This window comes from Dermacentor andersoni, chromosome 11, assembly GCF_023375885.2.
Source record: "Dermacentor andersoni chromosome 11, qqDerAnde1_hic_scaffold, whole genome shotgun sequence".
NCBI lineage: Eukaryota > Metazoa > Arthropoda > Arachnida > Ixodida > Ixodidae > Dermacentor > Dermacentor andersoni.
The window spans coordinates 37,262,758-37,287,473 of NC_092824.1; the positions used below are offsets into that span (position 1 = coordinate 37,262,758).

General features: G+C 42.4%; 1 protein-coding gene across 1 annotated transcript in view; it reads left to right on the plus strand.

Annotated features, from left to right (window-relative positions):
* Positions 1 to 9: 9 nt before the first annotated feature.
* Positions 10 to 24,716, plus strand: part of RhoGAP93B (MyTH4 and RhoGAP_KIAA1688 domain-containing protein RhoGAP93B) — a 57,280-nt gene continuing 32,573 nt past the window's right edge. The window contains exons 1-5 of the mRNA XM_050167658.2: positions 10 to 99; positions 13,189 to 13,290; positions 15,202 to 15,340; positions 21,131 to 21,211; positions 24,596 to 24,670. Coding sequence (XP_050023615.1) covers positions 86 to 99; positions 13,189 to 13,290; positions 15,202 to 15,340; positions 21,131 to 21,211; positions 24,596 to 24,670 — 411 coding nt within the window. The 5' untranslated portion in view covers positions 10 to 85. The remainder of the gene's footprint in view (positions 100 to 13,188; positions 13,291 to 15,201; positions 15,341 to 21,130; positions 21,212 to 24,595; positions 24,671 to 24,716) is intronic.

Sequence of the window (24,716 nt, forward strand, 5' to 3'; positions counted from 1 at the left end):
GGGTTCGGTGTGGTGCTTCGACATGGCTGGAGACGATTTTGCCAAAGCTTAATGCTGGTCGGGCTCCCTTGGTCCTGGTTCGACCATGGCCAACGAAAAGTAAGCCGGTGCTTTCGTTTCCGTTTGCTTAGTCTCCGTTCAGGCCTCGCTTCTGAGCTCCCCGCAGCGTTTGATCGGGTCACCGTTTCACGGCTTCGAGAGCAGAAAAAGATGCAGATCCTTGATCATCCGTTTGATCTCGGCCGAGAGAAGAAGAAAAAAATTAGCGGCACGCTAGTGCGAAGCGAAACTTGACACGTTCCTTGTCGCGTTCACGTCGCTGCGCTGGCCTTGGGCGGTGGCGACTGCCGTGGTCCCGTTTCGAAGGGCCCGACAGGGTCTGTGAGCAGCTGGGCGCGGTGCCGCCGAAAGCAACCGGTGCTGGCGTGAGAATACTGTCCCCAGGAGAGGAACGGCCTGTGCATATTAAAAACCTCGATCGCAGCAGCCAGCGAAAGCAGAGACCTCGTCCTTCCACCGTGTGGCTCGCCTACGGGAGGTTGTTCAGCCTCGCGGCTTATTGCCCCGTTGTTTTTGTTGTTTTACTTTATGTTTGCGACGTGCCTCGTTTATTGCACTTGTAAGGAGTTGAGTGCAGACGACGAGCTTGTCGTTCGAGCTGTCGCCACGCGGATATGGAACGGCGTCGTGTCACGATCAAGCACCTCTATTGCTGCGCGTTCCTCCTTTGGCGTGCGTGCTTTTCGCGATGCGGGTCGGAGCCGTCAACTGAGCAGCACCTCTGTGTGTGGGCCACATGGGTACCTCCTTTTGTGTTCCGTTGAGCAGGTGAATTATATTTTATTGCGGTTGAATTTTTGCCCGTGTAAAAGGAAGGAAAGGCCGTCTTGCTTTTCTTTACATGATGTGAAAATTGCTCGGCGCAGCCAACTTGTTTCGCTTTGAGGGTTCCCCGTCGCTTGTAGTGAAAAAAATGGAACGGCTTCATGTGCAGCTGGACAGTTCAGAGGCAACTTTGTAGTCACATCGTTATGATGATACTTTGGTCAATATTGTGTAAAGGCTTCCAATTCCGTAAGATTACGCAGACAGTTGAGGAAGGAGAGCTGCAGTTTGGTAGTTACACAAACGACTGTATACTGCAGTCCACAATAAAAGAACTTCAAAAGAACAAATGTTCATCTGTTGCAGCTCATCAAAGGGGTTGCTGTTTTCGTATTGAATTTAAAGGCATAGACCATTATGCTTGTGTGCAGTTATCACCCTCCCCCCTATATGATGAAGTGACCTGGACATCCCCCAACAGTATCGCTAGCCCAGTATTGGCTGCCCCCCCCCCCCCCATGTAATGTGTTTCGGAAGTGACTTGTCTTCACTTATTAAAATATTAAATGGCGACAAAGTGATATATTTTGCAAGCCAGAGTTCACATAAGTGGCAGGCAAAAAGAGCATGCTTTAGTTGGCAATAAACTCTTTCGTTAAGTATATCTTCTAATCAACTCATTAATTAATGAATTTAACGCATGTAGCAGTTGTGAATTTATAGCCAGTCAGTGCTCGTTGCACGTCCACGCAGAATTTATCTTGAAGCTGGCACCATTTTTCCAAATATCCCTCCACAAACTTGTGGCAAAGTGCATCGGTGCCAGGTTTTATTCTCTTTTTCTTTTTCTTTTTTTAAAGCCTTCTTTAAACCTGCAAGTCAAAGCTACACAAAGCACCAACATGTTTCGTTACTCGGTTTGGGGGGCTAGTACCTTGAAAGTGGCGCCAGTCGCAGAATTTCTGCCGAGTGGACACGCCTTTAGCACTGAATGGGTTACCTGCTATGGCAGTACAGTGGTCGTGGTGTTGCGCTGCTCAGCTTCAGGTTATGGGTTCAGTTACCAGCCACGACAACTGCATTTCAAAGGGGGGGGGGGGAGGAGAGTTGGAAAGTAGAAATGCTCGTGTACTGGGCTAGTCGCACACTAAAGAATCCTAGGGGCATGTGTAACTCAGTGCAAACGAATGGTGACAAAAGGCATAAAAAACGTCGACGCGGTGCTGACCCCCAACTGATTTGAAGAAAACGTGCATGTACAGGATGTCCCAGCTATCATGCTCTGAGTTTTAAGCAAACAAGGATCATTCTATGTGAATAAAACCAAGTGCATGAGAAACCGGCAGTAATATTTTAGTTCCTGACATCTAATTATTTAATTAAAAGTAATTATCTAACTTTCTAATTGTTCTTTTTTGTTCATTTTTGTTTTCTTTCTGAGAAACAAGTATGGGTTTTCTTTGTAGCTTCGGGCTACAATTAAGGTGGATGTCAATTTTCTGGGTGGATGTCAATTTTCTGTTCCCTTTCAGGATTTTTTAATTGTCAAGATGTCAATTAGGCTGTTGTAGAAAATCGTAAGTTGCATCAAAATGGGGTATTTCTGCAAGATGCACATCACTTGTTTACTTTTTCCGTCAAATAGAGAAAGTCCGCCAAATATGAAAAACACCCATGCACAAAGAATGGCAGCGCCATCAAACAGTGTCGATGGGCAAACAAGATTCTAAACAACATGCACTTGGTCTTATTCGCATAGAACGGTCCGTGTGTTTTTATTCGGCCCATGGATGGATGGAACACCCCGGTGTATGAATGAAGGAAAGGTCCAAAAGTTTTTTGTTTTAGGCATTTGTTGGGCACCCTTTGGTTCCCTTGTAAATGTCGGATGTTTTCTTATCAGAACCATTTGGGAGTCAGCGCAGTGTAGTCTTTTTCTGCCATTTGTCCCTGTTTGTTTATGCTGTGTTACACGATTAAAGTGAGTCCTTACCAACTTAACCACCTCTCCATCTTGAAACCCAGCTGGTGAAGATTAATCTGTAGTGCTCCTTCTATGTTGTCCTTCATAGACTTTCAGTTGCTTTGGGACATTCTTCCCCATCAACAAACCAGTCAAATGAAGAAGTTCATTTGTGAAAATAAGAAATTGAAGAGCTTATTTGGCAACTATTGCTGATTTCGATAATTTGTGTGGTGTTTTCTAGCATGCAAAATATTATGCCTACAATCCCCTATGTTTAATGCTAATTGGATGCAGCCATTGGTGAAATACCCAGTGTGTGGCAATAAGCGACTCCTCTGTGCACATCTGGATGAATTTCATGTGACTGCATCTTTTACAGGTTAAATTGTTTGCCCCCTTCTACGTTGTCGCTCTCCTGCCAGTGTGAGCCTAGTGCGTTTAGAATAATTTGCTTCCAGTTCTAATAAACAGGTTAGAAAGTACATTATACTTTAATGAACTTTATAGAAAAAGAAACTAATTGAAAGGCCAACTGCAGTGAAAGTTCAGGCCGCGTAAGGAGCTTAGTTTCAGATAGTGTAGATGAAAGGCAGCCTCTGTGAAAATTTTTGTTTTAGTTAATCATGGATGCACGATGAAAGCCGTGCAAGAGTAGATGTTTGTCATTGCAAAAGTAAAAAAAAATTAAGGAGAAAAAAAAAAAACCAATGCTGTTACTACCGCTCGCCAGAAGTGACGTATGACTAAGAATGTGTGGTTCGTTGGCATCACCTGCGAGATCAGGTGCTGCCCATGGCACGCTGAAGAAATCTTGAAGGTCACATGCTGGGAACCATGTCACATCCGCTAACGACAGGTGCATGCATTTTCTGGTTATGTGCTATTTAAAGGGCTGCTAGTAAAGAATATTAGGCAATTACCAGCCCTGCAGTTTTGCCAAAGTTGCATTTCGTTGTAGTTGGCCTTTAGCTGAACTTTCACCTAATCTGAACCGTTTGTATGACAGCCTTGTATCAAGAGCCAAACATAATTCAGGCAAAACCTGAAGCATTTTAGACCGTTCTATTTTGATTTCAACAATCTTGAAGGCACATTTTTGGTGACCTGTGCAGACATGCGAACAAAAAAAAAGGAGGCAATTATTTTTTCTGCTTGTGTTTAAATCACATTGTTTACAAATTCACCACTTATTTTGCACCATTATAAAGCGTTAAAGGGACACCAAAAATAAACATTAGTAAGTTTAGATTGATAATGTATTCTGTCAAAACTATAGCTTTAGTTATTTGCTGTAAGAGCTTTATTATTAGAAGAAAAAGAAGAACTTCTTTTTGTAGTTTTAGTTTTGCATCATAACTTCAGTGCCACTGCATCAATGTGACGTCACCTATTTTAAAGTGTCTTCTCATATTTGGGCCTCTGTGGCAAAGTGACAGTTCTCGACGATTGCCAAGGTCTATCTTGGGCTTCTTTAGAATGCACTGTATTCATCTTTACCAATAAATAAACTAGGCACGAGCAGATGTCATCAAGATGCATGACATCACAGCGAACTGGTGGAGGAACTTGCACGCGGCAGCGCCACCCATCTTTAGCTTTTTGCGTCTCTTTCTTGCCTTTTGAGGCCTGCTCTCGCTGTAAGAGTGGCTGTCTTGCGTTGCACAGGGTGATTCACTAACGCAACTCGTAATGTTGCTATCTTCGGTGTCAATTTAACATAGCTCGCTGAGCAGTGTTACTGTGTGCACTTTCATAAATCTGGGCGATCCCACAGAGGCACCACTGCGTTATGACAAAACATGGGAAGTAGAATATCAATCACTCTAAGCTTTTTCAGCTGAAACTTTTTTTTTTTATATAGAGTCCAATGCAACACCCATTGGGAATTTTAGAGAGAGTGAGGAATGTATATTCTAAAATGTGTGTGGCACTGTCTTAGAGTGTTCATCGTAAGAGATCTAGAGGCTGTGCCTTAACATCACTTTTTTTTAGTTGTGAAGAGCAGCAGAAAAAGCTGCAGTGGATGAAGGACTGATGCAAGCAGTTTCGCTTTTTGTTCTTTGTGTTCTTTTTGCACTACATTCCACAAGTATGATATCCCAGTTCGCCAACATTACCATTCCTTTAAACAATTATTTTCTTTCTGTTATATTTCATGTCAGTTTTACCAAATGGTCTTGCATTGGGTGTAGTGGCATGTGAGCCAATCACCAAAAGTAAATTGAAAATGAACAAACAAGAAAGTTACAAAGTCGTGTCTCCAGACCAAGTAAAACTACCGAATGTGTAAGGTTCAAAGTGAGCATTGTCTACTTTTTGAAGTATTGTGACATTTGTTCTTTTACTTTTTTGACCCTGAGCAGGAAGTGGAATGCAATATAGTGCAGCTGTAACAATGCTGCAATGATTTGAAAAAGCATAAGGGTTGTGTCATATATTTCCAAATTCATTGGTCATGTCTGCCACCTAGACTTTCTGTTGACAGTCTCTTACGTGACATCTGGCCTGTGACATCATCCTGTATCAGTGATGGTAACTGGCATAGAGGTTTGCATCCTGTTGGTCATGATGGTGGCGACTGTAATGCCTCAAGTGGTGTTAGTCTTGCGGGATTGCTGCCAACATTATACATACTTCTTGCATTTGCAAATTTGAGCACTCAGAATAGTTTCGCTAATGGCAGACTAGTCTCCAATTTTATAGAAAATCACTAACCGTCTTTAAAAACAACACTCCTGCTGCCAAGGCTGTTGCTAGTTGCTTCTGTGTGAAGCCACATTGAAGCAGATTGCATTCTATCAAGCAGAATTGTCTGTTATGTAATGTCCCCCACAGCTTCACAAGCTGTTGACTTCACAAATGAAATAGGGCATAACGACAACACAGCAGAGATATGTATGTGCAAGAGCACTGCTGATCTGTGAAATGCCTTCCAATCTTGTGTTGTCATTGACGCAAATATCCGGAGATATTTTGTGTGCGGTGAAGTAAAGCTGCTTTTTGCCAGTTCAGCCGCTTTGCGATGCTAGGCATGTGAATTTGTGTGCGGTGAAGTAAAGCTGCTTTTTGCCAGTTCAGCTGCTTTGCGATGCTAGGCATGCGCAAAAATTTGTGGCAGTGGTTTGCAATTGAAACCATCTGCAATGTGTGTGTGTGTGTGTCCTGCTTTTTGCAGCAGACGATAAATATAGGAGAATAAAATTGACCAGGAGTAGTCCAAAGCTTCCTAGGGTTAACATAAGGTCTGGTGCTTGCAACCAGCAAGCACTTATGCCATCTGTTTCGTTCTTAGGCAAAGACAACATTGCAACTAGCAGATACTTGTGGTGACTACATTTGCCTTTGATCTAAAACATTGTCTGCTCGCTGAGCAGACGTGCTTGCATATTTTCTGGTTGGGATGCATTCGCCATTTCCTTGTGGGAATTGTTTGTATGTGGCAGGAAGGCACAATGTCAGTTGCAGAAACTCATTGCCATTGGAATAGGGCTTTTGATGTGTGACTAAAGAAAAAAAAAAAATCTTGAAAACGGGGGTTGGGGGAGTGGGTCAGTGGACAGAACACGATAGAAAGAAGAAAGTGGACAAAACAGACACTGCGACTTGCAACTAAATTTTGTTTTCTTGAAAAGAAATACCTTTGAAAGTTTTTATTTTTCTCTCCTTTTCAATTTCATATACAGCATCCAAACATGCATCGACACATCAGGAGGGAGGCTAAAGGCTGTATATGCCTGACGAGGCCTATCCTCCTCGTGTAACCTTCATGTATGTATTCTAGTGTACCATTTTGCAACAGAAATGTGCACTTCATAACAGAAGTGAAAAAGATAGTGCTAAATTTTTATTTGTTTACCCAAGCCTTATCTCCTTTTATACTGGTCTTCCAAACATGAAAATTTGTGCTGTTACAGGATTACCAATGGCTGACTGAGAAAAGTGTTGTGTTTAGTGATATAAAATGCATCAATGGTTTGCTTTGTGAGCTGGTCCCTGTAGTTTGAAAGTATTGTGCATCACCCAAAATAATGGCAGTCGGCCACACTTGGAACAGTGACCTCTTGTGTGCAAATGAATGTTTCTTCGTATTATCGAGCTAGGCCATGCACTGCAAAGAAAATATAACAATGGACACTCTACTATGCTTCGTAGCTCTAGAACATTGAAACTCATTACGAAGTGATCACTTCAACTATTCCAGCAATTCTTACTGAAGGATGTTCACAAAACAGGACCCTGTAAATGCCAATATAGAACCCTGGGAGTATTTTTTGGGGTAGGAGGTTCTGGAGGTTCATTAACTTTGTTGCATGGATAAATAAGCAAAGCTACTGTGTATTAGCGTGGCACGTGTAGTTAATTCGACTGGAAACAGTAGTTACATAACCTACTACATTATATGGTGGCCTCCAATTGCTATAATGTCATGCTGCTAGTTATGGGTTCAATTCTCAGTTGTGGCTGTCACATTCAGTGGAGGTGGTATGCAAGCTTATTTCATGTATTAATATTTCACTGTTTGGCAAAGAACCTGAGGCAGTCAAGCTCAACTAATATCCCTCCCATACAATGCTGCTTGTAATGTGAGTGCTGTTTTGTAATGTTAAACGAGATTATAATTGTCAGAGCTGCTGCATATGTGGGGACACACTAATGTATTAACCGCCGAAAGTAATTGTGCAAGAATACGTCCGCAGGACAGGAAGCCAGAGGATTTTGCCTCAAATCTACGCTGTGGCAACCAGGCATTCCCAGCAAAAATGTATTTTGTTTACCGAACCCTCTCGAGTGAGGCTAGCTTAGCAGGACTCTTTCAGGAATTATCAGACATTGTTTGGGATATCATCGGCCTTAGTGAGATTAGAACTGGTGAGGTTATACATTGCTGAATAATGGACATGCCCTCTACTATAGAGGTCCCCCAGATAAGAAGCAATACGGGGTAGCATTCCTAATCCATAAGGACATAGCGGGCAACATTGATGAATTCTACAGCATTAATGAGAGAGTAGCTGTAGTCGTAATCAAACTTAATAAGAGGTATAGATTAAAGGTAGTACAAGCCTATGCTCCAACATCCAGTCACGATGATGAGGAAGTAGATCAGTTGTATGACGATGTTGAATTAGCAATGAGAAAAGTGCAAACTCGGTATACTGTAGTAATGGGCGACTTCAGTGCGAAAGTGGGGAAAAGGTAGGTTGGTGAACAAGCAGTCGGCAACTACGGGGTCGATTCTAGGAACGCTAGAGGAGAGATGCTTGTAGAATTTGCATGAAGAAATAAGCTTCGAATAATGAACACCTTTTACAAGAAGCGTAGCAACAGAAAGTGGACCTGGAAAAGCCCTAATGGTGAAACAAGAAATGAAATTGACTTCATACTTTCTGCTGATCCCAGCATAGTGCAGGATGTAGAAGTGCAGTGATCATGGGTTGGTGAGGGCTAGGATTCACCTCAATCTGAAGAGAGAAAGAGCAAAATTGGTCAAGAAGAAACAGGTCAACCTAGAGACAGTAAGGGTAAAAGCAGGCCAATTCAGGCTGGTACTTGCGAACAAATATGCAGCCTTAGAACAGAGATATTATGATCACATAGAACTAATGAAAGAAACCGTAACTAGGTTGTCTTCAGTGGCAGTAATTGAAGTGAGAGGCAAGGCACCAAGGCAACCAGTAGGCAAGCTCTCCCAAATAACATAGGACCTAATAAAGAAACGACAAAAAATGAAAGTGTCCAACTCAAGAGATAGGATAGAATTCGCGGAACTGTCAAAACTGATCAACAAGGCGAAAGTAAGGGATGTTCGAAACTATCACGTGAGAAAGACTGAAGAAGCCGTAATAAATGGACGCAGCCTGAAATCAGTGAGAAAGAAACTTGGCATAGGACAAACCAAGATGTATGCACTGAAAGATAAGTAGGGTAATATCGTCAGCAATCTGGAAGGTATAGTAAAAGCAACGGAAGAATTCTGACCTGTACAGTGCCCAAAGGAGGCAGGATACGTCCACTAGAAACAGTAATGAACAGAATACAGAAACTCCTCCTATAACTAGCGATGAGGTCAGAAGGGCCTTACAAGACTTGAAACGAGGAAGAGCGGCAGGAGAAGATGGAATAACAGTCGATTTAATCAAAGATGGAGGAGACATAATGCTTGGAAAACTGGTGGCTCTCTATATGAAGTGTCTATCGACTGCAAGGATTCCAGAAAAGTGGAAGAATGCAAACAGTATTCTAATCCACAAAAAGGGAGACGTTAAAGGATTGAAATATTATAGGCCCATTAGCTTACTCCCAGTGTTATATAAAATATTTACCAAAATAATCTCCAATAGAATAAGGGCAACACTGGACTTTAATCAACCAAGGGAACAACAGGCGGGCTTCAGGAACAGACACTCTGCAATGGATCATATCCATGTCGTTAATCAGGTTATCGAGAATTCCGCAGAGTATAATAAGCCTCTCTATATGGCTGTCATAGATTACGAAAAGGCATTTGATTCAGTAGAGATACCAACAGTCATAGCGACATTATGTAATCAAGGAGTACAGAACGCTTACGTAAATACCTTGAAAAATATCTACAGTGGTTCTCCAGCTGCCTTAATTCTACACAAGAAAAGCAGGAAGATTAACCGCATCCTAAAAAAAATTGCTTATAGCCTCTCGTATGGCACATTTGGTCATGGGGAAGATGTATTGCCGAGCATGTACCAGTCAGGCATGTTGTTTGTCGAGCAACAAGTTTTGTTCGACGTCATGTGTAAGAGTTGTTTTTCTACTAAATTCAAAAACTTGAACGTGAAATCTCGCAGCTTACATCAGACAGAAAAATATGTGGTACCTCGTGTGTACACAAACTACAGCAAGAGGACTCGCGCTTTCTACATGCCGGGTAAATTCAATAAATTGAATGAGAATGATATCACAGGAACATTTAAACAAATAAAATCACATTTAAGGTCATGGGTGATAAGTAATGCCCATATTTTTTAAAATTTTCTTCGTGATTTGAAGCATGCGAACCTGATTGTGAAGTCATCTTTAATGTCAATGTCTTTTTTCCTCTTGATGCAACATTATCTTTTGTTTGCAATATCATTTTTTGTAATATTATTTTTTTTCCTATATTTCTTTCTTTTTCTCTTATTTATTTATTTGTACACATATCAGTCCTACCAGCTGACTGCCCAGCCTCGCACACAAGCAATGTTGCTTATGCGGGCTGGATTTGTAACCATGACACGATTGGATGTAATAAAGATTATTATTATTATTGTTATTATTATTATTATTATTATTATTATTATTATTATTATTATTATTATTATTATTATTATTATTATTATTATTATTATAGCTATGAAGAAAGAGATCAGACAGGGAGACACAATCTCTCCAATGTATTCACCACGTGCTTGGAAGAAGTATTCAAGCTATTAAACTGGGAAGGCTTAGGAGTAAAGATCAACGGCAAATATCTCAGCAACCTTTGGTTTGCCGATGACGTTGTTTTATTCAGCAACAATGCAGACGAGTTACAACAAATGATTGAGGACCTTAACAGAGAGAGTGTAAGAGCGGGGTTGAAGATTAATGTGCAGAAGACAAAGATAATGATAAATAGCCGGGCAAAGGAACAAGAGTTCAGGATCGTCAGTCGGTCTCTATAGTCTGTGAAGGAGTACGTTAACCTAGGTCAAATAATCACAGGGAACCCAGATCATGAGAAGGAATTCACAGAATAATAAAAATGGGTTGGATCGTATACGGCAGCCATTGCCAGCTGCTGACTGTAAGTTTACCATTATCATTGAAAAGGAAGGTGTACAATCAGTGCATTTTACCAGTGCTGACATATGGGGCAGAGAATTGGAGACGGACAAAGAACCTTGAGGACAAGTTAAGGACCACGCAAGGAGCGATTGAACGAAGAATGCTAGGCATAACTTTAAGAGGTATAAAGAGAGCGATTTGGATCAGAGAGCAAACTGGTATAGACAATATTCTAATAGTCATCAAGAGAAAGAAATGGAGCTGGGCAGGTCATGTAATGCGCCGGTTAGATAACCGTTGGACCATTCGGGTTACAGAATGGGTACCAAGAGAAGAAAAACGCAATCGAGGACGACAGAAGACTAGGTGGAGCAATGAAATTAGGAAATTCGAGGGCGCTAGTTGGAATCGGTCGGGCGCAGGACAGTGATAATTGGAGATCACAGGGAGAGGCCTTCATCTTGCAGTGGACATAAAACAGGATGATGATAGTGATTGTTATGATGATGATGATGATCACAAATGCATCATACTTGTAATCTTTTGCTGTGTTATCAGGCTTACATTTCTACTTCTCCTTGAGATGTGCTCATTGCATCATATTATTTTCGCATCGGTTGCAGCAGCTTTCAGAACCGCTTCTTTGGCGTAATGCATGGCTATAGTATTATTCAGTTCCTTAGGTTCTTGAAGTGTTGCATTAGCTGCCATGTTATCTGGAGTGTGCTATGAATGCTGTGTAAATAGAGGGCTGCTCTTGAGCCCTATCCTTCAAATAAACGACTGCTGACCGTGCCAGCTGCTATCATTGCAACCCAGTTGCTTTTTTTCTTTTCTTTGTGTGTGTGTCGTGGACATAAGATTGTGGAGTAAACATGTCATCCTTCAACTATGCCGTTCATCGCCTGTTTGTGTGCCATCGCTACCACGTGACCGTCATGCAGGGCATGTATGAGAGGTGTTGTCATCTTGGCTCTTTAATAATAATAATGATGATGGTATGATGATGATGATGATTACACAATGGTCATAGTCGTTGGAACTAAGGGACAACACATGCAGCAGAAAGAGTCAACAAGACAGTTATTCTTGTAAAAACTGCTCTAGAGACTTTAAAGGGACACTAAAGGCAAATACTAAGTCAAGCTAAATTGATAGATTAGTGCTCGAGAATCTCTAAGGCGTCAATATTATCGTGAACAGAGCCTTACTAATCGAGAAATTGAGGTAAATGCAGGACATGATCAGAGACTCCCCCGGGACATTCAAGCACTTGCACGATGACGAAAGCATTCCTCAGTTAAATTCTGTCACTAGTACTCGGCTACTCATTGCAAAAAACATCCTTGTATTATAAGATGAAATAAAATTCTACTTGTCCAATTCTATTTCATTATTTAGAAAAAACTCATTGAAATTACTGTCGACAACGACACGGGTGGTCGAAACGTTTCGTTTTCGCTTGACCCTGCGCCGCCCACACTTTCGTGTTTCAGTAGTTTCATTATCGCGCAGTGCTGCGCTGGTTTTGCAGGCTCGCGAAACTCACACAAACTGTAAGTAGCAGAGAATTTAACTTCCGTGTGATCTTGCGGGATGCGCGAACGGTCCATGCCATTTGACCAAAAAGCAGCTGCAGCGGCGAATCCACCGCTCTCTTTTATTTCTCTTGGCTTGATACCACCATCTATCGGGTGCTGTTTTACTCACTGACGGCTGCAAAGGGTGGTGACGGCGTATGCAACATCACCACTCCCTCGGTTGGATAGCGGGAGATTTGAATTTTGAAAAAGGTATTCGGACCCATCAGCTGCCATTTTCTCGTAAACTAAGTCTTTTCTTTGCACGAAACAAGCATTGTGATGTTTCTGGAATGGTATGTGAACAGTACACGCCGACTTAGTATTTGCCTTTAGTGTCCCTTTAAGACATTCACATTGTCCGGTAGAGATATGAGAGAGTGTTCAAATGATGGCATTGAACATTGAAGTTATGTGAGATGGAAAGGATTAAATACTGCGAGAGAAGTAGGTCAGTATGCATGAACTCCACACAGCCAAAGAATGTCGCTCCCAATTGGGTGCTGGCACGCGAGTGCTAGCATGCTCTAGCTGTTGCTGCCTTAACTACAAACAACCAGTGGAGTTGTCATGGCCGTGGCCATGTTTACTGTTCTTTGCCATTGCTGGGTCTGTACGGCAAAGGTCTGCTTGCCTAGAGCTCCACATTGGGCTAGTTAGTGCATGTTCAGTAGCTGGGAACTCTTCATGGTGACACATAACTCAGTGGCACGTAACAAGGCCACTGTTAAGAAGGTGCAGACACCATTGAGCGCTGTATTCACCTCGCTTGCATGTCTTGGTGTCTTGTGCCTATCACCTGTGCAGTGGTTCCTGCCACTGTGAAGTTTGCAACGCAAAAAAAAAAAAAATATATATATATATATATATATATATATATATATATATATATATATATAGAGAGAGAGAGAGAGAGAAGGCTGTATAGCATTGCTGCAGGTACTCTCATGACCACTTTCTTTCTGGTTGTGAAATGTGGAGGAGAGAGAGAGATGCTTGTGCCGACGTGCTGTTTTGGTCGCTCTGTCGCAGGGCGGAATGGGTCGAGATAATCGAGCCTCGCACCAAGGAGCACATGTACGCCAACCTGACGACGGGCGAGTGCGTCTGGGACCCACCCATAGGCGTCAAAATGTGAGTGAGCCGTGCCTGCGCTTTCGTAGAGGCAACAGAGGTGGCGCCGAAAGCAGGACCACTGCCTGTGTCAGGGACAGTGCATTGTGTGCAGGCGCAGGTGCTTGGCACGGGGCTTGTTTGCCCAGCACGCGGAGATAATTCTTGAGCAGCCGAGCTTCGAACAAGCATGCACAAAGGCGCACTTGAAATGAGCTGACTCATCGTAGGGTTGGAAGGCAGTGCAACGTTGCAAAAGCAACCTCGGAAACAGTGAACTGTCACCCCGTGACCCCTCTTAAATGGTTCATCCTTTACGTTTTGCAATGCAGCTTTTTTTTTTTTTTTTTTTTATCCGCAGTGCTTTCTACGAAATGAGTACGTCACGCATTACAACTAAAGCTTGGGGTCGTAAGGTTACGTAAAATTACTCGTTATTTGTGCTCCTTTGTGCTTACAGCAAGTGACATAGTTTGTTCTGGTCACAAGCGCAATCACTGTGGCTGTTCATTGCACAAACGTGTCTCTCTGCTCGCTTAGTGGTAAATAAATTCAGGGTCACGATATCTTAAAGCTATTCCACTTTGACTTTATTCTAGATCCGCCGTTGGCCTTCCATGATTAATCAGAATTATTGCGACCGCACGACAGGCAGGCAAAATGGGTGCGGTCCGAAATATTTTGGCCAATCAGAGTGTTCTAATGGGAGATTTGGAATAAACTCAAGAGTGGAAGGGTATTATGTTATCGCAACCCGGATCTGCAACACCATCCAAGAAATAATGGTGCCATATTTGGGACGTAAGCGTATTAGACTTAATTTTACATAGAATTACCTGGCACATTACATCTCTCATTCGTATGCATTGCGCTACTTATTTCTTGCGATTTCCAGCAGTGAGAGAGGTCTATCTAGCCATTGTAGCAGTGTCTGCTATGTGGGAAATGGATTTATTACAGCGTGGTGTGTGCCAAGAAAAGCAGGTCGTGCTGCCGGAAATAAAAGCAACCAACAATGTAATACTGTACAAAATTCCAGTTGGGAAAAGGGCAACTAGGTTTTTTTTTCGGGGGGGGGGGGGGGTAGCCTATACCGAAAAACAGAAGGCACGTGGTTCGCCAGTGCTGCACTCTTGGTCCTAATGGAATACTGTTTTGTTTAACGAGGAAGCTCTAGCTTGGGGCCAACTCTGATTTTCCTGTTCAAATACATGTGAGATGTAGAAATGCTTTTATGAGATAACCACTTGACTGTTTTGAAAGAAATTTACTTCATTTGGATTGAGAAATCTAAATTTAGCAACACTAGGATGCATAATTCTGATTAAAGACCTCATCTGCCTATATACAAAAATTATCGAAACCCAGTAAGTTTAAAAAAAATTGAAGCACAAATCTTACAGATTTTTAACTCAACACTAAAAACAGATATTCATGTGTTGGAGTATCTGAAGCAGACCAAATGTGACGCATAATTTTACAGATTTAGTAAAATAGTTATAATGCTTACAAGCAAACCAAGTCGACGTATTCACGTACGTTCACATAGACTTAGTTAAACAGCGTGTTTTGGCTGAAGCCCACATAAAACCTTGTTTGAGAGTGGTAATGCGGGGCAGTGTGGCGATTTACTTAATAAACAAATAACATTTTACAGTCTTCCATTCAAAGTGCTATTGAGTAAGAGAATTACAGGCAACACAAAAATAAATATGACCAAGTAAGGAGAAAAAGGACAACCAAGGCATGCCTGCAAACGCCTAAATATTGTGTCACAATTTATGATGGAGACAGTGTTTCAAGAAGATAATTTTAAAGTAAAATGGCAGAAGGCAATGTTGGCAAGTTAAGACTAAAACTGCGCATTATTTACTTCGTTTTACTTTATCGTCTACTTTTGCCTGTGTTACATTGATTACTCTCTACATGCAGCAAGCTGACCGATGACAACCAGTGGTGGGAGTTGTTTGACCAGAACACGTCACGCTTCTACTACTACAACGCCAGCAGCCAGCTGACCGTCTGGCACCGGCCGAAGAACTGCGACATCATCCCGCTCGCCAAGCTTCAGGTCAGTGCTCTTGCCTCATCTCATTCGCCCGTGTTGAAGCAGCCGACCAATTTGCATTAGAGAAGCAACATTTAAGTGGCAGCCTACATGGAACTGTCCCCTTTACCTTGCTCCTCTTTGCTGTGCTATTAAAATGGTCAATTAGTCATGCAACGGCAAAAAAATCATCCACACCTCGGTCAAGGCAAACTTGCTGCTCTGTTAAACAAACCGATGATGCCTTCAAATGGACACTACATGGAGTCATGTGTGGCTGATACATTAAGCTTTCGAAAGCCCTTCTCAACGCCACAAAGACCACTCATGTACCATTCCACAAGTGGGAAAATTAGAACTTGATCACTCTAATTTCTGGCCATATAGAGCATAATCATAAAAAAGGCAATGAAATAGTATTTGAATTCTAACTTCATTAGTATAGAATTCACTAATTTTGCTCCAGCATGTTAGAAAAGCTGCTTTGGGCATTGTGTTAAGTTTCTCATGCTTATAAATCAACATTCCGAGGTATCGAATTCAGACCAATCACCAATTCAGTGTAGCAAAGATGATGCCTTCAGCAATCAGCTTTGTGGTATATTCTCTTCTCTTTTTTTTTCTTTATTGGTTTTGCTTAGCAAGGAACTGGCTCACTAGCAGAATAAATTAAGTCCTTCTTTAATGTTATACCACACCACAAGATGCTCATCCTGTGCTTAAAAACTGACACCAATGATATAGTAGTTTGACATCACGAATTTCACGGCATTCTCATTAATTCAGACTGTTCTTTTTTACAGGAGTAGTTTGTGAAATTTTTCTAGGTGGAGTTCTCACTTATAATCTAACGTAATGTAGTAGTCACTTTTTATTCTAGCAGTGGCTTCCAACATCAGGCACATGTATTTGCAGTCTTCAACGTCACAGGAAGCTAATCTGCAAACTTTGAGCTTGTGTTGCCAGCTGCATTTTAGTTTTACGTTGCCTGGTGTACCCCTCCTTCGCTGTCAGCAAAAGTAATCTATTTGGTGCTTTAAAAGTGTAATCTAAGACTCTGGATTCGCTTATTACTTATCTTTTGTATTGCTTTAGGCTTGGAACATCTGCCCAGTTGATTTTATAAGGCAGATGATGAATGCACCTTAGCCTTCACGCATTACTTTCCAATTGTATAGCACTCTCACGTGATTCACCATCTAATACAAGCGCCTGGCTGGAGTGAGAAGTGTCTACGGATATTGCAGAGTTCTTGGCTACCAACCCTCTCAAAGAACAGTGGGAAGTAATATGAAGCGGAACGTTCAATTTGCATCTAAGACCATCAGTTGTCTTTGCTTTTGCATTGAAAAGGCGAAAGTATTTTGTGCTAGGCTCCTCAACAGAAAAGCTGCTCAGCATGCATTAATGAGTAAGGCTTAAGATGCAATAACCTCTGTGTATAGAAATGGAAAAATCAAATGATGACAAAGTTTGTGCCTGCACAAATTTTCTTTGTTGTAGTACCTGCTTTTTGTGGGTTTATCCACTTGCAAGATAATGTGGAAATCTCTGAAAAAGGACATGATGGCTGTTCTCACTCTTTTTGCTTTGGGATAGGAGACAAAGTAGCGCTGTATTTCAGCTGGCCCAAGACACATGAAACTTTCAGAACTGTAGTGTCATTATATTATTAATTACATTTAAAGATTGGTGACCCCCTTGCTTGTTGTCAATGCAGCTTTCTTTTTGTCAACTAAGCTGCTTGTACTATGGATGATGGAAATTTCACTCTTGTTAGCAGCAATAAAGACCCTTTGAAGGGAAGCTAAAGAGAAAAATAATTTGAGTTGTGTTAATAAAGCACTCTTTTACAATACCAAAAAAGGCACTGTTACCGTGGTAAGAGGCTCCAGAGAGGACACAAAAATGAAAGAGGGGTGGCGATGTCACCGTGAAGTTCCCGCAACAGCTCGCTGGTGTGACGTCATAGATTTGGGCGCCGTCTGCTCGGGCCTAGTTAATCCTTTATCGATAAAGGTGAACTGCATTGTAGTATTCCGAAAAAAGCCAAAGAGAGAACATAACAAGTTTTGAGAGCTTCTACTCAAAGTGGCCTAAATATAAAAAGTTGCTTCGAAATCTGTGACGTCACCTGTGAACTCTTCGAAATCTGTGACGTCATCAGTGTGACATCACACTGATGTACCTGCGCCAGTGTTTCGGCACAAACTTAAAAAATGGAACTTTCATGTTCATTTCCTCTTCTAATAATCACAATATTACCATGAAGTAAGTAAAAATGGCATGGGCATAATGGCGTTTCTTTCATTTCATTTTTTTTTTTTTAAATTTAAAAGACGTAGCACAGATGTATTGCATGGAGCCCCACCTGTAGTGTCCTATGTAGCCTGTAGCTTACTTCCGAAATGATTGCCGTTTTAGATGTGTGGTATTTAGATAAAATTTATTTCAGTGATATTTTTGTTCTGAATGTTCTCAGTTTATAGTAGGTTCAGACTGAAATTGCGTATGTGCAGATCAAGCTTGAAGTTACATTGTGCACATCCCAAATGCATGTGCATATGTAGCAGTTTTTCCTCTTCTTTCTTTATACTTTAGAATAGAAAAATGAATTTAGTTGAAGTTTTTCTCATATTAGTAGATGTTGGGGCTTTAGGGAGTTTAATTATTTTGTAGTTCAAATTTCAGTAAGAAAAAATAACAGATAGAAGGATGACAAAAAAATTGGAATAGAAGCGTAGCATGTTGCCACTTGGCCTTAGGCCTTGCAGTTATTGGAGCTTATGCCTGTTTCACTTGTGGAACAGTATTGTAACTTCACTGTTCATTGTAACTTCACTGCTTGATGATTGTTCTTGTTTATTAGCACTTCTTTATGTGCATGTCTGCCTCAAAGGGGACCATAATTTTTTCTCTTTTCAATGGAGGTACACAGGTGTACTAACTGTCATTTGAACAGTTGGATACAGTTGGCGTCAACAAGCTTACAGTCTCTAAAAAAAAGGAGTTTTTCAGCAGCTCACCATCTCAGCCAGTGAAAAAGTGCAACACCATTACTCTTCACATGTAATAATAGCACAGGCTGAAGATCCAGAGACGATGTTCTCAGGCCACATAGATATTCAGCTTTTTCTCAGATCTCGCAGTCCATAAACTTGTGATGCCGACTCTACTTTACGAATTGTTTTAGCTTTCCCCCCAAAAATGCTCATGTTTAGTACCTGGTCAGTGAAGTTTGTTAACCCTTTCTGGACGAACGTGGTCTACAGGCAACACACAGAATTTTCTTTTTTCTTGCTGAGGTTCGCTGTTGAGTGCAGAGTTTCTGGCTAAATGACTTCGACCAACACTGAATCGCAGGCAGCAAGCATCATTTGTTGAATTAGAGTCGGAACACAGGACAGAGGAAATCAGAGGAGACAGACCAATGCAATGTCCCAGTGGTATCACACAGGTAGTGTAGAGAAAATGCAGTTTGCACATGATGACAGCTGTCTGTACAAGTTCGAAATGACACCATAGGATGTGTGGAGTGGAGCTCACTTCCCGTTTTCTGCCTGGCATTGCACCCCTTTTGCTGAAAAAGTTTCCGCTAAATATCTTTTCCTTTTGTAGATTATGCTTATTCTTGGTGTTACATACACATTTAGGTAGGAAGTACACATATTTTCTGGTATTTATAAGTCTCCTTAAACAGTTATCAAACTTTCGTTCGAGTAATTGGTGACCTGCTACCATTGCACAAAGTCCTTGCGCAACAGCAGAATGGTGTCACCAGGTGCAGCGTAGTGATGTTCTGGACACTAACACTCTGTTGACTCTTTCCTAGCCCTTGCAAACCATTGAAATAAAATATTAAAATGTGTATGGACCCTGTCAAATAATATGCGCATTCTGTGTGCTATGAAACACGGTCAAACATAGCGGGATCATGTTCACTAAATCCACATTGAATATAGTAGGTCGGGGTCAGTCCAACTGGCACTGTCAGCATAACATGCGCTTTTTTTCTTTCACGAAAAAATCCATTTGCTTGGATGAAAAATCCTCTGGCCTTTGCATGTGAGCTGTGGGGCGATCAGTTGCCATTGTGCAGTTATTGATTTACTCAAACTGCAAATAGGAATATGTAAACCAAAAATTTTTAAACATTTTTTTGGTTGCACAGGTACTTTGGGGGCTACACAGGTATATATTGGTATCAAATACAGTATGAAGACTACACAAAAATTAGAAAGTGGGAGAGAAGTGCAACTTCTTGTGCACATGTTTTCTTTACTACATAAAATTTAGTGTCACACGTGTGGCTGGTTGAGCGCCGACTGCACATTACCTGTTGGTACGAGCTTACCAGAGCAGTGATATGCAACATTGGGCGCCAGAAATGATCAGTGATAAAACATCTGGCATGTTTCAAAAAACAGTTATTGCAGAGCCAGTTCTTTTCATGGTGAGTTGCGCTCATTTCAAATTTACACACCTTTCACAATTTTGTCATGGAGCAGTCGTCATCAATCTCACATACATTGCATTTTTCTTTGCACATCTGGTATTCTTCTATCATGAGCACTGCAAGATACCCAGACTCACTAGGCATCCTTGGTCGGAAAGTGCCAGTCGTTCAACGCTAAAGAAAAGAAAAAGGCGTACAAGATTGACTATTATTGTGTTAAAAAAAAAGTGTTCCCGAAACGGTACATGTAACAAGAGCTTAGGAAACAATGTGGTATAGACCGATGTGGTTTGGTTTGCAAATAGCGCAGATGATGCAGGATGTCATTCTCTGTCTGGTCGCTCGGTCAGGCTGCAGGCAGCACTCCCTGCTGTAGCCTACTCAACCTCTCCAATGACGGGACGGCGGCGTCATGCCCTGTCACGATGGCCTCCGGTTGGCAACATTGTGCCCGCAGTTTCTTTTCTGCCTGGTTCCTTTTTTGCCATTCTTGTGTTCCTGTATGTTTTCTCTGGTTTTGCACCTTTCGTGTGCATTTGTGTTGTACTCATGTGTGTTCCGCATGCTCTTTGGCACCCATGCAATGTGCTGTGCACAGACCCTTGGGGGGGGGGGGTCTCGCACCCTTTTTCATTTTGACGGGTGACAACTTGTGGTTACCAAAGAGGCCAGTGTGTCAGCTGACTGCAGATTTGTGTGGATCGAAAGTTTAATCTCATATCAAAGAGAGCTTGGACACCCGTTTATTGAATAAGGCCACCTAACCATGCATTTGCTGATCCATGGCTTTCAAGCTAGCACAGGCACCCAGGCTGTAGGCGCTTATGCTATATAGGGACTAAGTTAACTTCTATCTGGCCCCATTGGAGCCTTGCATGGATTCTTTACTCAGTCAGGTGCCAGGATAAACCTGGGACAGTATTCTCGATCAGTCACTTTTGGGAATACAATCACTTTCACAGGATTTTATGTGACTCGGCACCAGACGCGTCGGGGTCTATGAGCAACATCACTCTTGACATTGTGCCAGGAATGTTGCCCATAGGTGTCAACGCATCTGCTACTAGTTGCGCGAAATCTCGCAAAAGTTATTGAGTGGTCACTGAGAGTACTGCACCTGGCTCAGCCCAGCTGGATTCTCGTCACCACTGTTTTACCAGCAGGCACTGTTTTAGCAGCAGTATCTTACACATGGCCCCTCTCTGGTCACCACAGGTGAATCCACTGCCTGAAGACATTGACCTTGTTTCTGCATGGCACTTTAATAGTAGGACAACAAGGTGGGGTCCTGGGCTGCCGCGGCTTGCTTCGTCCCGTTTTTTTCAACGCTGTGCATTGGGGCGTGGTGGGTGTTGCAGACGTTGAAAGAGAGCACAGAGCTTGAAGAGCAGGTCTTGAGGTCGCCCGTTAGGAAAGAGTCCGTGGGAACGCAGACCAGAGTAAGTGCCCCTTTTGTTATCTTGCATTTTTTTTTCTCCGCAGCATGCCCTTTTTAAATTGCTATTTTGTGCCAGCTGCCAGGGTGCCTCAATGGAAGCAATATCGTGGCTTAATTTCTGCCCTAAATTCTTTCTTAGCAAGAAGGGAGCTGTCGTCCATGTTTTGTGAGTGGTAAATGCAGCCAACCAGTGTTAGTTTAAAAATGCTTATTTTCATTATTTTTATATAAGTGAATTTTGTTCTCAGAGGCTGTACAAGTGTAACCAAAGGGCCAGATTTTTGTAACTTACAACCATATGAAGCCAACAGACAATGAAGCCTATGAAAGCATGGGGGTGGGATTATCTGGAGTTCTTAATTGTGATGTAGGAAAGGGAGATGAAAGTGGATGAAAAGATAACTTGTTGCTGGTGAGAGCTGGACTGACATCTTGCGGATCACGCATGCGATGTTCTACCGGTTGAGATGTGGCGGTGGCTGTTCCCAAATCCACTTTTACTGGGCATATGCATATGGGAACTAGACCTGCATAGCAACAGTTTCGACTCTGGAAACTTGGATGCCTTCAGGTAGTGCACGAGGGTTTATTGGCCAGCTGCATGCTCTCCTAAAGGTCGCATACCATGACATCTGGTCGCATGCCATGTGACATCCACCACCATGGCCACGAGTGGTGTGGAGGATGTGGCTATTGCAGACTGCAGTTATCACATTTATTTCGTGACGACAGTGCCAGTGATGTGGACTTCGTCAACCTTAGTGAGCGTTCCGAAGCTTCAGTGACTGAATTGAACGCAGAGTCTTTCTTGGATAATGTTGGTCCGGGATATGAGATTGTGACCATTGTGACCTAAGCCATGAAGTTGGCATCCATTGTGGCACAACCCAGACTGCATGTGGGTAAATGCCTGCTTTGTACAGGCTGCCAGTTTCCTCACCATTCTGTTTCCATTTTTTTTAAATTTATTCTTAGTTTTGCATGCAAAGTCATGGTTTCAATCATTTTATTAATTTATATTTCTGCCTGTCATGCTTCAAGTCTGCATGCCATGAGGTCTAGCAGCAGGCACGTTTGCTTTTGGTGTGGTTCATGTATCAAACTTTTCAGATGTCACGAAGACCAGATGTGGCCGAGACTGATGATTGGCTGATTCACTGCAGGCCTTCAATGCCAATAGAAGCTTGTTTAATGAGACTGGTTCAGTGGGCCTTCCGAGTCACTTGGTTTGTTGTGTGATCAGTATCACTGAAATTTGGGCAAGTTGCTAATAATTTATTGTAGAAAGAACACCGCAGCAGCACAGGCATCCCTGGAAGACAGTTTCGGGCACAGATGATTATTGTCCCTTCTGTGAAGATGTTTGTCGTTTTGCACCACTCCTGTCTTGTCGCAATCATTGTGCTTTATTGGACTGGCTTTATGCTTAATTATTTCATTCTGGCTGGTTGTACTCTCAGCTTGAGACATTTAACAAAGATGAACAAAGCGTAAATACATATTGGTGTGCGTGAGTGCTACCTCCAGCTGAGCTTAATTGAGATGCAGCAAAAATATGTAGAAAGCAGGCTCATGTGGTTGGAATTTGACGTACCAGTGTGCCCACTTTCGAATGAATTGAGGGAAACTGCTCATTATCATTCAGCCCATTATAACCTCAACATTTCCTGCATATTTATCTGAACCGCAAAACATTTTATTATTGTACCAGCAGCTCACCTTTAAATCCCTGTATGAACACTAAAGGAGACTAACACACCTCTCTTACCTAAAGCGTTCATATCTTTTTATAAAGCTTCACTGCCACTACAACTGTGGTCGACCACCTAGCCCACTGATATCTCCTCAACGTAAAAAGCTTCTCTCTCATTAACGGCTGCTTTGGTGGCACTTGAACATTGCACCTAGACAAAAAATATTTAATCCACGTCATAACGTCATTTAGCATCTATCTCTGCCCAGTTCATATGGTGGAAATTAAAAAAACAAAACTTGCATACCTGCCAACTTTTACGCTTTTATCGTAAACTGCCCAACTTCTTTAGCTTGTTTACAACTGTCGTATCAATAGTAATAAATTTACGATTCTCTATTTGCATCCAGTTTAGGGTACAATTTATTTTTTAAAAAATGCAATGCAGAGTCTCTCCTGTATTGTTTGGGCCTGCCTATTACCCACTTACTCATATGACGGGAACCAAAATATTGGCTGCCATTGGGTGGATGATTCATGAATATGGATGGATGGATGGATGGATGCAAAACTTTAATAAGGTCCTGAGGTACGCGACTCAGCGCGCTGCGGGCCGCTCCCACGTTGGGACAGTCAGGCCTTGCCCGACCGCCGCATCGTGGGCCCTCTGGACAGCCCATAGTTGCGCCCCGGCATCAGGGCTCTAGATAGCGGAGAGCCACTTGTCCTCATTGATTTGTTCTGTGCCTCGTAACGAGGGGTAACGCCAGAGCATATGGTCTAGGCTAGCGATGTCATTGCAGTGCCTGCAAGAACTAGTGGCATAGGTGTCGGGATAAATTTTGTGGAATAAAGCCGGGTTGGGATACGAGCCTGTTTGCAGTAATCTGAGGGTCAATGCCTGCGCTCTATTTTTCTTGTGTGGAAGGGGAAAGTCTCTCCTGCCGAGATAAAAGTGCTGCGCAATTTCGTTGTATGTGGTCGGTTCATCTCTGTTCTCCACCACTGCGGGCCGGCGTTGGAGTTCATAAATAAACATGAACATTTTAATTTGTCTGTGACATAGATCATGCCTGCTGCTACTATAGGGTAGAATGCCTGTTCATGGCGTTTCTACAGAGCACACTTTCCGAATTTCTTTAACAAACAGTCGACATCTGGGGTAATAAAACAACTTTTAGTATTTATTGGTAGTTTCTGGCTTCTAGCGCAGTATTTTTCAACTGCGAAAATTGGCAGGTCTGAACTTGTCTCTGTTTCCAATCATTTGCAAAGTGAGCTCCAATGGGTAAGTAGCATACTGGTGCTGTCAGCAGCAACCACAGTCAGCTGGTAGTCTCGTTACACCCCCCCCCTCCCCCCCAATATTGCAGGTAGCAACAACACTCCATGTCTTGCAAAGCTCATAAAAACCAACAGCCTAGTGTGTTCGTGACCACTGTCTCTTATCATAGCATTAGAAGAAGAAAAATATACACATAGGTATTAATGGCTTTGAGCATAAAGCGCATTACATACAAAGACCCAAAATCGTTAGGGGCACAGCTCATAGATGCCCAGCTCCAGCTCCACGCCATACCATGCCCAAGTACATAAGGATCCATGTGATGCAAGCTGATCGACAGTTCCGAGGTTGACACCAGCTACATTCTTTTTTGGCTGGCTCAGTGTGATGCTGGACTGCCGTTACAGGTACGGGAGGAGCCAACAACATGCACCGTCTCCACGCAGACAAGCCCAGCCCCGTCTCCAAGGCAACACCGCAAGGTCTGTCCTCTTCTCATTCGTGGAAGCTTGCGTGACTCGGAGCTCA